The sequence below is a fragment of the Lycium ferocissimum genome, chromosome 6 (assembly GCF_029784015.1).
Source record: "Lycium ferocissimum isolate CSIRO_LF1 chromosome 6, AGI_CSIRO_Lferr_CH_V1, whole genome shotgun sequence".
Classification (NCBI taxonomy): Eukaryota; Viridiplantae; Streptophyta; class Magnoliopsida; order Solanales; family Solanaceae; genus Lycium; species Lycium ferocissimum.
This window is the reverse complement of record NC_081347.1, coordinates 24,277,197-24,295,642: the sequence shown is the minus strand read 5'-3', so window position 1 is coordinate 24,295,642 and position 18,446 is coordinate 24,277,197. Positions and strand designations below refer to the sequence as shown.

General features: G+C 34.0%; 1 protein-coding gene across 2 annotated transcripts; it reads right to left on the bottom strand.

The window, feature by feature from the left end:
• Positions 1-12,731: 12,731 nt before the first annotated feature.
• LOC132059539 (uncharacterized) lies at positions 12,732-18,108 on the bottom strand. 2 transcript variants are annotated; one of them, XM_059452164.1, is made up of 3 exons: positions 17,685-18,108; positions 16,427-16,609; positions 12,732-12,865 (listed from the first exon to the last, which is right to left on the bottom strand). In XM_059452164.1, the coding sequence occupies exons 1-3, from the start codon at positions 17,935-17,937 to the stop codon at positions 12,843-12,845; spliced, it is 459 nt and encodes a 152-aa protein (XP_059308147.1). In that variant the 5' UTR covers positions 17,938-18,108; the 3' UTR covers positions 12,732-12,842. The 2 variants fall into 2 exon arrangements, with proteins under 2 accessions (XP_059308147.1, XP_059308146.1); XM_059452163.1 differs by lacking the exon at positions 12,732-12,865 and having other exon boundaries at positions 14,819-16,609; positions 17,685-18,107.
• Positions 18,109-18,446: the final 338 nt, after the last annotated feature.

The window sequence follows — 18,446 nt, the reverse complement described above, 5'->3', positions numbered from 1 at the left end:
TACTTGTGTCTACCGTATATTATTCTCCAGTAGTTCTCTGAAATGGACTAGAACTAGATGCACTAGATTCCATTAATTCTTTTTGTCTTATTATTAAGTCTAATTCTATTTCTTCATCACTATCTTGTATATCTTCCAATATTTTATCAAAAGCGTCCGATTTCTTTTGGTATATATGTTCTACTCTATATCTGACTATCAGTTCTAGCTTCGCATAATTTGAAGTGACTTATAGTTTCTTTTATTGTTAGATCTCTTAACTTACATCCTTTACATCTAAAACTTATATTTTTATTATCTCTATGAAGTCTTTTTGCCTCTTCTATAGCTATATCTACTTCAAACTCTTCTTGTATTAATTCTATATTCATGAAGGTTGACTCAGTAGTTTCATTTTTATCTAAAGTACTTTCTTCTTCTATGTCTCTTTGTGGTGCATAATTATAATTGGTAAATCTTATAGATGTCTCTCCTCTAGAGTTAGTGTACATTAGGTGCGACTCTGGCTGCAAAATCTTCTTTCTACTAAAATCTTCTAAATTCCATTCTAACCCTGCGTATTCTTCAGGATTTATTTTTATGGGTTTAATTAGATTTATTCCTCTATTTCTCATTAATTCTACGACATTTTCTACTTTAATTTTAAACTTGGTATTACTATTATTCGTCATTTTTCCTAAAAATCCTACGCACATTAATAAATTATTACCATTACACATTTCTTCGTATCCTTTGGTCTGTATTCGTATTTTTATATGTTTTCCAAATTCTACTAAATTCATTATAAAATCTGGACTAATAGAAAAAATTCCTCCATTATTTGTCATATCTACTTCGTTATTCCTATTATTGACTTCTTCATGTCCGACCATCTATCATCGTAAATTACTATTAGGACTTTAGTTCCCAAATTTTTTCTAGTTAATCCTTTTAATCCTATTACTATTAATCCCATATGCATTAACTTCCTTCCAGTATTTTTTATTTGTCTTAAAGCTTCTAGATTTATTAGATTTATAGTAGTAACTTTAGTTCCTATGGCCGATAACTGCTCTTCTCTATAGTGTCTATATAATTGTGTTGTTCTTGAAAACTGTCCTATGTTGTATAAAGTCTTTGGGTTTAATAATTTTAATTGATTTTGTTGGAAAATCCGTATGTCTCGGTCTACATCTATTACCTCACTTAATCGTTGGTTATTTTCCTCCAAGGCGTTCTTATTTAAAATTCTTGATAAGAAATTATTACCTATTCTGTTGTCTGAAAAACTTATTCTTAGTCTTTCTTGCCTTTCTGATCCTCCTTCGTTTCTTGATCTAATTGGAAGAAGGTCTATTTTTGTGCTTTTCTAGTTATTTTAACTTTTTCCTTTTGAGGGGTTATTTCTACCTTTTTTAATTGGTCTATTAATTCTTCAACTTCTTTATTTTTAGAAGTTTCTATATTTTTCTCTTTTTGTTGTTCACTTACTAGTCGTAGACGTTCACTTATTATTTCTAGCCTTGGTATTATTATTTCTATTTTCTTTATTATTTCTAATAATAATGAGATTATGGAAATATTTTGTTTTAGAGTTATTTGATTAGATTTGGCATTAGATATATAATCTTTATAGTCTTGTGGTAAAGGTATAGACTTTTCTATTAATTTTGAGGCTTCTTCTTGGGCTAAAGTTGGTCTACTCATGAAAGAGTGATTTCTTTTAGTTCTTCTACTGTCTTTTTTAATTCTTTAATATCACTAGTTAAAACTTCTACTTGTTGCGTTATTTGAGAGACTATTTGGGTTGTCTTTAGTTCTATTTCTTTTGGTTTTTCTGTAATAACTTTAACTAACCTTTCTATTTCAGTCTTTGTAAGTAATTTTTCTAAATTAAATTTGTTAATTAGAATCTGGACGTAACATCCCGTAAATCTGAATTAGGTATGAATGTATGAATCTAGTATAAAGGTGATATTTTAGCTATACGAATCTATTTGGGATGAACTCGGGTGATAAACAGTCGTTTTGAAGTCAAACCAAAAAGTGAAGTTCTTAAGGCCTTCTAAATTTATCTAAGTCTAAGACAGTCTGTACTTATGGCCTGTTTTCGGGCACTTGCGTTAGGAATTTGTGAAAACTTCCTTCTTGAAAGTTGTAACCCTTTGAAATACCTTTCCAACGGTATATTATGGGGGTCAAGGGGACATCTGCACAAAGAGTTATGGCCATTTTACTGAAGGATTACAGTGCAGTCCGTTCACCGATCATGTTATACGAACCTGTTATACGACCCATATAATTTTATACGGACCGTATAACTCATCCATACTTCAGGACGCTCCAAATCGATGTTCTGTTCAGCCATGAGAAATATGGTCATATTATACGGACCGTATAACTTTATACGGACCGTATAATATGTCCATATAACCTCCGCCTCACTTTTGTATAAATCCAAGCCTTGAGTTCTTCTATTTCATTATTCACAATTCAAGCCCTAGCAATAATCCAAAACATCAAGGTAAGTCAATCCAAACCCTTCCAACTCAATTCTAACATATACTTTAATAATCTAAGCAAGAAATCATTCTTCCTAATCTAGGGTTTTCAAGAAAACCCATCTCAAGGTTCAAGAATCAAGATTTAGGAAATCTTCTCCAAAATTCAAGTCTTCAATTCAAGATTTTGGAGCAATTAAGGTATGTAAAACTTCCATCCACATGTGGGAATCTCTACGTTCTTCCCTATGCTCCGTTTCTTGATATCCATAAAGTTCAAACCCTAGGGCATTAAACCTAACATATTGGTAGCCCATAGTTATGTATTTATGTATATGAATTTTGTATCTATATTCATTATTGTATTCCTAATCTTCCATTACGGTTATTAGGAACCCTAGCTTAATCCATGAATCATGAATTCTTCCTCATGTGTTCTCATTATGTTTATATGAAATTTTATGATTTTATGTAGCAAGTTACAAGCATGTTTTCAAGTCAATTATATATATAATTATGAACTATTGTTATTACTCATGAATCAAGAACATGTTTGCAAGACTACGATAAGTTATCTCATGAAACCATATTATAAGATATTTCATGAAACCATGTTACAAGTTATTTCGTGAAATCATGATTACAAGTTATTTACAAGTTATTTCACGAAAATCATGGGCTTCTTAGCCAACTATATCATGTTCATGTTTTTGGCATTGCTTAGTTAACCGAGAAGGCTCGTATAGCCTCGAAACTACATTGCCACCGTAGGATAAGGGTTGTCGAGAATGAGGCAACACCTTCATTATGCAGTTTGGATCCTTACATGCTTATTATTACTTAAATCTCATATCCCCGGCAAGGTGTGAGTGTTCTCGGTAGGACGCAAGTACCGCATCATGTTGTCGGTTATACTACGCATTCCCCACGTTACAAGCAGTTTTTATATACATATATTTCCATTGATTTATCGTTTTCGTACTTTACTCACATTTCATACTCATGTTCAAATTACATTCGATTTCGGTTCATGTCCTATACCTATGTTGTGCCATGTTCTTCATTTCAGCAGTTTTACATACTAGTACTATTCACCATCTACTAACGTCCCTTTTGCTCGGGGGCTCGCACTTCACGGTGCGTGCCTACCGATTTTCGTGAGCATACACCGCACAAGAGGATCATCTCGCTATCGCCTTATTGGTGAGCCCCACTCCTCTCGGGGTTCAACACGGAGTTTGCATTAGTATTCGGTTATGGTAGTCCGTGGTCATGTCCCGGTAGTTAGTATTCGCATACATGTTTTAGAGGTTTCATAGACAGATGTTAGTTCACGTAGTCGATTATGTTTTCATGCTTGCGACTATACGTTTTCATGAATTTTACATGCTATGAGAGAATTTCAAGACTTTATTCCGCAAATTACATTTTCATGATTCATTTAAATTGCATCAGCCATGAGGTTCGCTCGGACACATGCAAGTAAGGCCCGAGTGCCGTGTTACGCCCAGGCCATGGTTCGGGGCGTGACAAAGCTTAGTATCAGAGCCCTAGGTTCAAGTGTCTTAGGGAGTCTATGAAACCGTGTCCAAAGGGGGTCACTTTTATATGTGTGTGGCGCCCACACATATAAACAGTTGACCACCAAGACATTTAGGATTGTCTCACTTCTTTCAACTCTAGATCGTGCAATAGAGCTATGTTCTCAGAAATCACTCGAAATCGTGTGTTGTTTCCCATTCTACTGAATACGCCACGTCTCAATAGACGAGGAAGATGTAAATCTAATCATTATCGATGTATTGCTTTCAGACGGAGTCATCAGGAATTATTCTAATTCGTGCCATGAAGCTTAGAGCAGTGAGTAACATTCTTTTTCCATCAAATTCTGAACGTATCAAATGTGTAAGCGGCAAGAAAGAAATTCGTGACCCAAGACTTGCTAAATAGTGCATGGAGTGTTTATCAGGTGTTAGTACTATTTGAAAGATAAATTTCAGTATGGTAGCACACGTAGGTTATATATAATCTATAGAGTAAGTTTATTTGGACTCTTTGACCATGGAGCTATAGTATAAGGGTGATGGTTCATATTTAAGACCCTACGAGGTAGCATGTTATGAAGTTAACTCAGTTAGCATAAATTGTCCACGGTAGTTTTGAGCGAGAAATAGCCTAAGAGCCAACCACCTATAATACTAGAAAGTCCCGACTTTTCAAGGATATATATATATATATATATATATATATATATATATATATATATATATATATATTGCCATATGATCTATGCACATGACTAGGAAGGACCGATGTGATAAGAAAACCGCGAGCGTACGATATTGAAATTTTTTAGGGTTAGTTTTAAATTATTTAAGCTTATTCAGATGGACACGGAGAGTATGACGTTAGTAAGTTACTAAAAAGCAGATATTACTATGAGATAAAAGATATGACAATTCCCTCTTAGGTTATGTGATTAAGTATTTATCCCTGATGTGTATAGTATGATATAATTTTGGACGTGTACAGGGAGTTTGGGGTTAGTTGTTCCAATTCCTTGTTTGAGACAGATGAAATTTCTCTAAGTGTGATCCATGTCTATAGTTCAAAAAAGATAACATACAGCCCTAGAATAGAGTCAGATAAGGAGGAAAAGTTAGAAATAACCTTATGCTTCACATTAGTACTTAGAGAAGAATTAGAGAATATGATGCTAGCAAGTGGTTAACAGAAGCATAGTGAGTAAGTTTGAATGGATACAGTGAATTAGAAATTTTCAGCAGAGTTTGTAGAAACGATTTGAGTTACTTAGTCGAGTTAGCACTACTAAGTGGATAACTGTCTGAATACACCAAACGCGTGTTAGAACCCAAAGGGTTTAAGTTAAATTTGAGGTATAGAAATTGGTGAAAGAAGAAAACCATCTAAGCAGTAAGAGAGAAAGCTACAGAAGAAGAGCCTTTAAGAGTTATTAGAAAAGAGTTTTCCCTAAGACTGACAAAGCTAGTATGCTAGTTCTGTACATTAGAAACCCGTTCATTTAAGTAATCCAGTTTTTCCAGTAAATAAGACTTGCTTAAAGTAAGTCAAAGAAATGAGTCGTCAGTATATTGGAGGAAATTAGCAGAACCACTAGATGACCACTCATTGCTAACTCAAGGGATCCACAGGCTTTAAACGTCAGCTTTTGAACTAAGGGGGAGATCATGTGATAAGGTGCCGATATAGATTATGTGTTTCGTAAGTTGATAGGTGTTAAGGAGATTATATCATAGGATCACAGTTTCATGTAGCCAAGATAAGGTGCGTAGAATGTGATTTTTGTCATGCTGTTGAGATCAAGTACTAGGTAATTATGTTATGAGATAAAGTTCTAAATCGAATAGCGGATTTTAAGGGTATAACAGTTCCAATTCCAGAATAATTCATGCACTATGTAGTACCAATGCCCAAACGTACTCTACACATGCCTAGCATATCTCTCTTATGCCCTTGTTAAAGCTTTGCACTCCATATTTAAGATACAAGAATTAAGACTTCATACGATAGTAAGCTATGCAAGGGAATGTTCTTTCATGCTTCTCACATCAGGTTGTACTCATGTCCAAGGTTAAAGACCGCATTCATGTCTCACGTATTTATCTTACTTTTATACCCATGACCATGTTCTAGCTCCTAAGTGATTTCTTATTATGATGTTGACGTTGATAAGGATCGAAGGGAAGGTAACATAATAGTTTAAAGACTAAGAATCCTATGGAATGCACATCTATTCCTTGGACAAGAGGAGAATGCCTCAGGTGAATGACTTATTTCGACTCCAATGGTATACTACCTATGTTTTCATGTACTAATGTCCACGATAGACTTATTCGAGCATCCACCTAAAGAAATAGTATAAAATGATGTTGGTAGGCAATAATGAGAGTAAGTCATGATCGATGTCCTATCCACGATTCTATGTAACACATGCTTATGTCCTGTTTTACGATCATTATGACATGATCCCTTTCTCCTTTCGCTAAATATCTATGCCTCGTTATGTTCAAGGTGACTATCTACCCATGTCTTAGATACTCGAAGAACGAAGTATTCATGCCTATAATCCATTCTTTCATGAACCTTATTTATAAAAAATTTAAAAAAAAATTTAAAAAAAGGGCGTTTACTCACGGTGATAAGAGTAAGCTATGTTGAAACATGTCTTCTTCGGTATATCTAAATCCTAAAGGTAATGTTTTATCCATGCCTATGTCTCTGACTCAAGAGTGAAGCCTACAAATTGTGCTCCATGCAAGTCACACTTATGTCTTAGTCATACTCCAATGCTCATAAACTCAAATCCATACGCCATGGTACGCAGTACCCATGTCAATGCCATGTTTCTCATGTACCCATGTCCCCCCTGTCCTGCTACTCACGTATTCATGTTTTATGCCATATTAATCCTGTTACCATAAATGTTCCATGTTACGTCCTTCCGTTTGATGTACGCATGCCACGTTTATGTTCTAAGACAAAGTGCCTTCTATGATTCGAACGAATGATTCCTTGCTCTCAATCCTTTATGATCCGTGCACAATAATAAGCAAGGTATGCCAAGGTATTCCTATCTATGTTTCAGAGTAAACAAGAGTTCCTTTCCTTCACCCTATGGGGCTTATATCAGGAGTATTCTACTCAGATTCGACGTATTCATGTCGTGCCTATGCTAGACCTTTATGAATATGTAGGTAGGATAATATTCCTATTATATGACTCAAATCTGTCTCATTCGCACCGAGTTGCGCCCACATTCTGACCTAAGTCATACTCATATCTTATATGTCAATTGTGATGGTGATATACGAACATCTATGATCAAGCCTCTAAGTGTTCGATCTCATCTCTCGCTCATCATACAAATCCCCGTTGTAACAATCATGTTTCCGATATTCGCATCTCATGTTATGATATCCATGTTTACACGTATTCGTATCTCATGACAGTTTAGCACTCATGTATTCATGCCAGACAGTTTTCATGTATTTATGTCCCATGTCATGCGTCTCACGCCCAGGTAATCATGTTATGTTCGTGCCTATTTCCAGTACTCATGTCATTCGTGCCTACGGATTTTCTTCCAAACCCCATGTATAATAATCATGTAATCCAGCCAATATCCATGTGTTCAAGCTAGCTTAGTATTCATGTTAGCCACATTCAAGATTGAGAAATCACGTTAAGTCACATCATGCGTAATAAGATACCCTGTGAGTTGTGTGTTGGTACTTTAGTTAGCCGGTAGGCGTTTGAGAAAAGTCGTGAGGGTCTGAATTATGAAGGAAGTCCTGCCATAAAATTTTCTAAATTCTGTAGTTAGTAGTGATTCTTAACCTCTATTCATAAATCAAGGACAGTTGTTTGACGATTCTCATCCGCAGTGTACGACTCGGCCTCATGCTCCCATGTATGTTTCTATGTAATGACATATTTAGTTCTCATGATCCATGACCATGTTCCCACGTAATCATGTTTAGCTTTTATGTTTCATGTCATGTATCTTCACATTCATGTATTCAAGCCATGTCCAAATCGATCTATTCTTAACATTAAGACCCATCATTCGAGGACGAATGATCCCAAGGGGGAGATATTGTAACATCCCGTAAATCCGAATTAGGTATGAAAGTATGAATCTAGTATAAAGGTGATATTTTAGCTATACGAGTCTATTTGGGATGAACTCGGGTGACAAACAGTCGTTTTGAAGTCAAACCAAAAAGTGAAGTTCTTAAGGCCTTCTAAATTCATCTAAGTCTAAGACAGTCTGTACTTATGGCCTATTTTCGGGAACTTGCGTTAGGAATTTGTGAAAACTTCCTTCTTGAAAGTTGTAGCCCTTTGAAATACCTTTCCAACGGTATATTATGAGGGTCAAGGGGACATCTGTACAAAGAGTTATGGCCATTTTACTGAAGGATTACAGTGCAGTCCGTTCACCGATCATGTTATACGAACGTGTTATACGGCCCATATAATTTTATACGGACCGTATAACTCATCCGTACTTCAGGACGCTCCAAATCGATGTTCTGTTCAGCCATGATAAATATGGTCATATTATACGGACCGTATAATATGTCCATATAACCTCCGCCTCACTTTTGTATAAATCCAAGCCTTGAGTTCTTCTATTTCATTATTCACAATTTCAAGCCCTAGCAATAATCCAAAACATCAAGGTAAGTCAATCCAAGCCCTTCCAACTCAATTCTAACATATACTTTAATAATCTAAGCAAGAAATCATTCTTCCTAATCTAGGGTTTTCAAGAAAACCCATCTCAAGGTTCAAGAATCAAGATTTAGGAAATCTTCTCCGAAATTCAAGTCTTCAATTCAAGATTTTGGAGCAATTAAGGTATGTAGAACTTCCATCCACATGTGGGAATCTCTACGTTCTTCCCCACGCTCCGTTTCTTGATATGCATGAAGTTCAAACCCTAGGGCATTAAACCCAACATATTGGTAGCCCATAGTTATGTATTTATGTATATGAATTTTGTATCTATATTCGTTATTGTATTCCTAATCTTCCATTACGGTTATTAGGAACCCTAGCTTAATCCATGAATCATGAATTCTTCCTCATGTGTTCTCATTATGTTTATATGAAATTTTATGATTTTATGTAGCAAGTTACAAGTATGTTTTCAAGTCAATTATATATATAATTATGAACTATTGTTATTACTCATGAATCAAGAACATGTTTGCAAGACTACGACAAGTTATCTTATGAAACCATATTATAAGATATTTCATGAAATCATGTTACAAGTTATTTCGTGAAATCATGATTACAAGTTATTTACAAGTTATTTCACGAAAATCATGGGCTTCTTAGCCAACTATATCATGTTCATGTTTTTGGGATTGCTTAGTTAACCGAGAAGGCTCGTATAGCCTCGAAACTACATTGCCACCGTAGGATAAGGGTTGTCGCAAGGAGGCAACACCTTCATTATGCGCTTTGATCCTTACATGCTTATTATTACTTAAATCTCATATCCCCGGCAAGGTGTGAGTGTTCTTTGGTAGGATGCAAGTACCAGATCATGTTGTCGGTTATACTATAGCATTCCCCACGTTACAAGCAGTTTTATATACATGTATTTCCATTGATTTACTGTTTTCAAACTTTACTCACGTTTCATACTCATATTCAAATTACATTCAGTTTTAGTTCATGTCCTATACCTATGTTGTGCCATGTTCTTCATTTCAGCAGGTTTTACATACTAGTACTATTCATCATCTACTAACGTCCCTTTTGCTCGGCCTCGCACTTCACGGTGCAGTATACCGATTTTCGAGCATACACCGCACAAAGAGGATCATCTCGTTATCGGCCTTATTGGTGAGCCCCACTCCTCTCGGGATTCAACATGGAGTTTGCATTAGTATTCGCTTATGGTAGTCCAGGGTCATGTCCCGGTAGTTAGTATTCGTACATGTTTTAGAGGTTTCATAGCATGTATGTTAGTTCACGTAGTCGATTTATGTTTTCATGCTTGCGTACTATTACGTTTTTATGAATTTTACATGCTATGAGATAATTTCAAGACTTTATTCCGCAAATTACATTTTCATGATTCATTTAAATTGCATCATATGTAGTATATCGTTTTGATGCCCATGTTGACAAGCAAGCCATGAGGTTCGCTCGGACACATGCAAGCAAGGCCCGAGTGCCGTGTTACGCCCAAGCCATGGTTCGGGGCGTGACACTGGACTTTTCTTTCTAATTCTAATTCTTGTGATTTTAAGTAATCAAGATTTTGTTCTAATTTTTCTAAAGTTTTCTTTTGCTTAGTTTGGGATGCTTCTACTACCTCTAATATTCTAGTAATGTCTTTATTATTTTCTTGTATTTTTTCACTAAAATTTATGACTAGATCTACTAGTGTATTAAACTGTTTGTCTTCACTATGTAATATATGGTCTCCGTTACTAAAATTACACTTTATAATACTATGATCTTTTAATGTTCTATATTTCTTTTCTGGGTATATTCTTAAGTCTAAGTATTCAAGATTTTTTAATGTATCTATTTTTTCTAGCTTTATTTATTATCCTAGGGGAATCTTTATTTTACAGACTTTCTTTTAATATTCTATATTAGTTGTAAGTCTTTCTATATCTTCTCTTATACCTTGTAATTCCCACATTATAGCTGAGATTATATATATATATATATATATATATATATATATTAATTATAAATGCTGGTTTCAACATGTATATATATATATATTAATTATAAATGCTGGTTTCAACATGCCTGCCTGCCACGTATAAGGGTATTTTCGTAAATTCACTTTAAAATGGAGTAACATGATTGGGTTAAAGGGAATTGTCCTGTAGCTACAATACAATATTTTCTTTCCTTGACCTAAATTGCCATTTTGCTTATCTCATCACCCATCACTCCCACAATGCCCACAACTTTCTATGCACTACGTGGCATAAGAAACTGAAGGGCTTTTTTTTTAAAAAAAAAAAAAAAAATCCTCTTTTCCTCCTATGCCTTTTCTCACTTCAACTACAGATAGACTTCGAGTTGGGGCTTTCAGTCTTTTTCCCCCTTTTTTTTAATTTTTTTTTTTTTTTTACAAATTTTAAGATTTCCATTTTACATTTAAAATAATAAATAAACTAAATGATAAAATAGCAAAACATTATCCACAAACACAGAGGTGTTATTATTTAAATTCTAAATTAATATCTTAACATAACTTATTAACTTACTATAAAATGAGTATCTTTAAAATAAAGTTTGTCAATTAAAATAAAGTTAAAAATGAGTATTTTGAGTATCTTTAAAATAAGTACAATAAAGTTTAATTATTTAATGTATATAATTGAAAAGAATTATTAACTCGCATTCTTCGTCTATGGCGTTAAATAATCACCTTCGGTTCAGTAATATGCTTACAAGTTTATCATTATTAATTTTGATAAGCTAATGACAATCAATCTATGATGGCTTATTTTATAAACTGATAAACTAGATAACACATAATGACAAAAGAAAAAGTAGATTTGAACCAAAGAAGGCAATTCGTCCACAATATGTTGTATTTCAAAGGTAAACTAGATTACTATGGGTCAATATATATATATATATATATATATATATATATATATATATATGTAAGTTGTATTTCAAAGGTAAACTAGATTACTAGATTATTTTATTTTTTTAATATTTTTTTTTATGTAAGTTGTATCTGTTGGCTCTTGGTCAATATACTTTTAGAGGGTCGGTTTAAGTGAGGCAGGTAAAATAGTTAAAATGAGTATCTTTTTATTTTTTAAAAATTGGCTTTAAATATAAATTTCATGTTAGCAAAATTTAATGATGAGGATGATATAAATTTCGATATTGATAAGATATTGAGAGGACATGCAGAGGTTAGTAAAAAGTTTAATTTTGACCATGAATTCAGATATTAAATTTTAAGTTTTTTAAAATAAATTTACATATCCGAAAACTACATAAAAAGTTACTATTAGTCACAAGAATTGATAATTTAAAATATTTAAAAGATATATAAAAAAATTACAAAAAAATAAATTGTTTAACTAATTTAAAAAATGTTATACATAAATTGGGACAAAGGGAGTATTGTGTTGGGCGGTGCCAACACCGCCCATACTCACCTAGTGTATATATATATATATATATATCATGTACTGACAAAGTATCATAAAGAACGAGTTTATTCCTTAAAAATAAAAAAATTATTAAAAATTCAACATATAGAGCTTAAGCTTAATTTTGATGTTTTACTTTTTATATCAATTTTAGCAAGGTATTAAAAAAAATTACAAATAGAGTCATATTTTAGATATAAGTTTGGTTTTCATTCGCAAAAGAGAAACAATAAAAATATATTTTCTGTTAATTTAAATTTTAATAAATAAGCTAGTGCATTTAGTAATTTTTTATTATTCCTTGTTCTAGTCTAATTATTTAATTCCTATATTTGTATTAATGTAAAATAATTAGTTTATATTTTTATACTTTTTTATCTTTAGAAAGGCAAATAAAGATAAAAACGGAGAAAGGAACAAAAAAAGGGAAGAAAAAATACCCAAAAAAGGAAAAAAAAAAAAAAAAAGGAAACAAAATCAAAAGAGAGGCGGAGAGAGACGCAATATAATTTAAGACAGACAAACAATAATTGAGTTAGCACACAGCTAGCACAACAGTTGCGAAGCTTAAATTGCATCAACCATTTTCAAGAACTCTCAAAATCTTTTATTTACATCTTCTAATTCCATAATAGGTTCTTCCAATATCTGTCTGTCTTTATTCTTCATCAGCAACACAAGCTGTAAGAGAGACGCAATTATCAGATAACTAAGACTCGTCAACTAGAAATGTAATCACAAATGCAACAACACAACATTAATCTGCAAACGGAAAATAATTGCTTTTAAGATAAGACTAATAAAAACAAAGAAAAATGCTACTACAATAGGCAGAAAACAGCTAAATGCTTTACGATTCAAGATACATCTTAGCTCATATAAATTGTTTGATATTTATAATACAAACGCTTACAGCGTAAAGTAGAAAATATCATTTACGAAGATGATAAAACTGACAAAAGGCATGGATTGGGGAGAGATTTTGATTAAGCCATTTCAGGAACTCAGCCCTGAAAAGCTAAGCACGAATCCCCTTCCATCGTTCTCTAAAAGTTCAAGAAACCAGACACTCCCTCTGATAAATCATTTATCTTGAACAGGATAATTAGATTGTCTGCCACAGATAGTAATATAATAAAAGCTAAAAGTTGGGATTCCATTCAATTGAGAGGAAATGATCTCAATAAGCGAAACACTTGAGAGAGACAAATGCTAGTAGAAACTTCTGAAAGAAAAACTGTAAATGGTACAAGGTTAAATAAAAAGGCTTAGGGTTCCTCCTCAACAGTTTCAGCCTTTCAGGACATGATCTTCGTAGCAGCCCATTACACTGTTAGAATTGAAGAAAATTTATCTAATAACCTATATCACTGGATTCTTTAAGCCGTGGACATGTTAAAAGATACGTATCATACACAAAATCAAGGTGACTTCACATTAATAGCTTAAACTAATAGCACCTTTGTCTATTCCAAATATATTCTGAAAGAAGATAACAGACGAACCAGAAAGAACTCTCTGACACACACACACACAAGTGACTACTAATAGATTGAAAAAGAGGCAAAATCTTTGAAGGACCATAAGTCGAGCACCCAGCCAGAGACAACATGACACATAAAAGAAGTACAAATAAATTAACAAAACATGTAACAAGTATGCTTGTTCTTTATACCACATGCAGTGAACTTGGATCGTCACCAGAGATAATGGACAATACTGTTTGAAAACACTCAACCAGACTTTAGCCCATACACTTCAAGAACATTCAAGATTGCTTTGGTGCTAAAACTTGAAATAGAAATAATTATTTCCAGAGAGCGTGATTGAGGTAACCAAGAAAAAATTCTAAAGAAAAGGCCAGAGAAGCTACTCACTGCCTCAGTAGCTTCCTTCTATATGGCAACTACCTCTAGAGTCAATCCTGCCATCTCCTACACTCTCCACCTCTACTAAACATGTCATCCTCGCTGTCCCAGAAGCCTCCCCCTTCCTCCATGACCTAATTAGATGCCACTCGCACAGCTCGCGTGTGGTCCATACTACCCCCTAATCCCATGAAGCACCCAAAAGCCTGCTGCAACTACTAATGCTTCTCTCATCAGTCCTGGCATATTCTAGTCATCATTGGAGACCGCCTATAGCTACCCACTAAAACCTTCCAACGCCACTGTAAGAATTCCAGATGGAAAGGCCTATTACCCGTAAAACACAGACTACGAATAGAACAAGACCTGCAACCTCATATCTGCATATCTTCCTCCTTCAAAAAATATCTTTTTTAAAAGTGAACTTGCTATCCCATGCATGTATTTACAGTGGCAGACTGAAGATTTTGCACAAAGAAGTTCAGTTGGAGACAATGTTAGTTAACCATACAGTCAGCATCTGGCGCTACAAGGGGAATTGTCCGCTGCCTTCCTTTTTATTCCATTCCGTGACGTCAAGATGAAGATGAAGTTGGTTCTTTGTTTTATATTTAAAAAAGTTGGCAAAAATTTGAAGCTTTTGTTTATTTAAGAAAAAGTCATTTACTTTAACAAATTATGTTAATAATATATCTATTTAGTTTAAGAAATTTTATTTTATGAATGTAATAGCTATTTAAAATTTAAAAAAAAAACGTTTTTAACCAACTTAGAAGTTTATTAAACTCTAAGAATTTTAAGAAAATATAAACATCTTTTCCCCTATTATAAATAACAAATTAAAGTTGTCAATAACAAATAGAAGACAACAAAACATAAAGAGTAAAAAAGTAAACTAAACTAATACAAATTATGGATGAAGGAGAGCTTCTAAATAAAACTAGAATTTCAAACTATACACAAAATAAAAGTTCCAACAAAAAACTAAGTTAAGATTAATTAAGATAACAAATTATAAGTAATATCAACAAATACACTTGCATATATTAGCAAATGTAATGAAAGAGAGAAACATAATTCACTTTATTGAAAGATCCAATTTTGAAGTGAAAAAGACTTTAGAATAAGTTTATTGGAATTGAGTAAGAAAACAAGTTTGAAATAAAATAGAAAGATGTAGAAAACTAACAAGGCTAGCTGTTGTGATCTTTAAAAATAAAAATAAAAAGAAAAAACAACAACAAGGCTAGCTAGGGAAAATTGCTAGGGCTGAATATCGATTACTGTTTGCACATCCACAATGCAATCACAGAGACTAAAAGTTATAACTGAGGTGGGTGCAAAGTTACCACCACATTTCGAACCCCTGACCTTCGCGAAGCAATAAACCCGCATGACCATGCTTTGTCCAGCGGATTCATCAGAAAAATATGTATGTAATTTTTCTATTTAAAAATATAAATAAATAACTAATTAAATATACAGTAAAAATTTCCAACCAAGCGGATTCGTGTGACCCCTCTTGGGCAAATGTGAGTCCATCCCTGCATATTTACATTCTCCTAAACAGATTCCTTACAACATCAATGATCAGTATCATCAAAACAAGACTAGAATCTGATTGCAAAACCCTTAATTGGCTCCTGTCCCTCACACTATATCACTTTTGATCTCAAGTCCACCAGCAAGTTCCCCACTGTAAAGCGCAACAAAGAATCACGTCCAAACGATGTCAAAGTATTTGAATAGAACCACCAAAAATATATCAAATTTCGAATACAAACCCTGTCACTCTAACAGCATGACCATTGCTGGAGCTCCACAAGAGAAGGAAACAAACACTGGGATTATTCTTGTCTGCTTAGGTTTACCCTATAAGTTCTAGCAAAAGCTTATATAAGTTTGTCATGACTATTGTTTCTTAAAAGTGTCCATCCTTAGAATATTACTCATTCTAGTTTGGCAATTTGCAGTGTCTCCCTTTTATCTATGTTTAAAAGATATACTCCTTGCTCATTCTGTATTAAGAATTTTGGTTTTCCTGGAAAGAACTTCCTATTTTAGCTCTATATACTTTGAGCTCAATGAGAAATGAGCTTATAAAGTGCGAAACCTGTGCCTTTGGAGATAGTGCATGGTTGTTCATCTACTGCAACTTGCTGTTGAAAGGGGTTAAACAGGATCCTACCGCAGCTTTTGCAACTTTAAAGTCACTAGTGTATAGTTAACTGATTGCTAATGACATTGCAAAAAGAGTTCGTAATCAAATATCTAGTCCTTTGGGCCTCAAGATCACTGGCAACAGTGCACTGTCAATGTTAGGGAAGTGGTGGACTGCATCTCCCAAAATTGTTGTCCACAGGTTCTTGCTTACCATAACTCCTAGCATTGTGATGTGGGAAATTTGGAAGGCCAGGTGCACTAGCAGATATGAGCATAGACAAGTTAGCACAAGCAGCATTTTCCACCAAAATCTTTTTCCAGATTAAAGTGTCAATGAGCAAGAAATTTAGCAGCATGGAACAGAGCTGGAGTTGGAAGCAGGTGTGTTTGATAGCTGAAAACAATAAGAACACTTTCAGTAGCATTATGATGAATTGGCAGAAATCACCAGAAAACACTTGGAAGCTCAACACTGATGGAAGCTACATCATTGAACATGGTACGGCAGTGTTGTCAAAGGCGCGATTAAGCCCTGAAGTGAGGCTCAAAACATGTTGAGTGCCTCGCCTCGCTTTATGTGCTCTTAAAACATACTTTTCCTTGCCAATGAGCCTCTCTTGAAGAGGTGAGACTAGATAATTGATTTATCACTTTATCGTAATGTTTTTACAGAATCCCCTAGTACAGCAAATGGCAACTACACTCAATTTGGTAAGAAAATTCTGTGAAACAGAAGAAATCACAGTAAGACACTTTCAGAATTATTTTTTGACATAATGATCAAAACACACCTGAACTACCACTTTTTTGTGAGTTTCACACCCTAACTATCAGTTGTTCGCTTTTCATACCTGAACTATCACCATTTATGTATTAAAACACACCTAGGTGATAGTTTACAGTGGCAGACCCAGGATTCAATGGTCCTGGGTGCTGACCTTAAAATCAACAAAAAATATATTGCTTTGAGTAGGATTCAAACTGGCCTCCTCCATGGCATAGCCTTAAGCCTACAACATTTAACTAGAGCACCAATATCTTTTATTGCTTCTTGGGTGCTATATATTATTTTATACCAAAACTCCGATATTTTCTATATGTCTACATAGAATATCCGCCACGGTTAATGGGTGCTTGAGCGCCAAAAATTTATACCCGTCCCTGATAGTTCAGGTAGTAAAAGGGAACAGCCGATAGTTGGTCTAATCAGCTTCGAGGTGTGTTTTAATACATATATGGTGATGATTTATGAAAAGGGAACAACGGATAGTTGGGTGTGAAACTCGTGAAAAAGGTTCATGCGTGTTTTTGACCATTAAGTCTTTTTTTTCTTAAATAAAGTAAAGAACCCTACAAATTGGAAGAATTGTGAGCCAAAGATTTAGCTAACAGAAAGCAATAGCCCTATAAATCACTAACAATTCCACAGAAAATAGAGGGAAAAAGAAAGAGTATATTATTGGGTATACCTCCACAGCAGAAACAGCAGTAGCAGCAAGAAAGAATCATGAGCAATTCTCTACAAATCACAACCAATTTTGCTCCCCCACCATTACTAGAACAGCTTCCTGCCTCATTGGAACCATCCAAAAGCTTCTGATCATTGCCAGACTTGTTGCCACGTTGCTTCTGACTATCCATTCTATGGAGATTCCATTCAAGATTCTTCAAGTATCTCTCTTTAAAAGACTCCCTTAATCTCATTGATGGCCATAGATGCATCTTGATTTCTCCTCACGTATCTGGCTTCTCTATGATGAGAAAAAAAAAAAAAAAAAAAAACCCAAGACTTTCAAGAATGGTGCAATAATAAGGCTGGTGGGTGTAGATTACTGATTACATCATCATATCATATGACAGGTACGCATGCCATTCCAACAACCAATTGTAGCCAGTCTTCAAATTTTACTTCCTTATTTATCTTTTCTATAAAAGACTTTTTAAAGTTAAGGGTGTGTTTGGTTCTTGAAGGAAAATATTTTCAGAGAAACTATTTTCTTGAAAAACAAGTACTCCCTTTGTTCTAATTTATGAGATTCAGTTAAGATTTCAAGAGTCAAACTTCTTTACTATAACCGTGAATTCGAACATACCATCTTTAAGATTTTTGAAAAGTAACTTACATATTTGAAAACTACAAAAAAAGTACTATAAGTCGCAGTATTTAACAATTTAAAATATTTAAAAGGCATACGAATTAATCACGGTCAAAGATTTTCTTGTTTGATTCT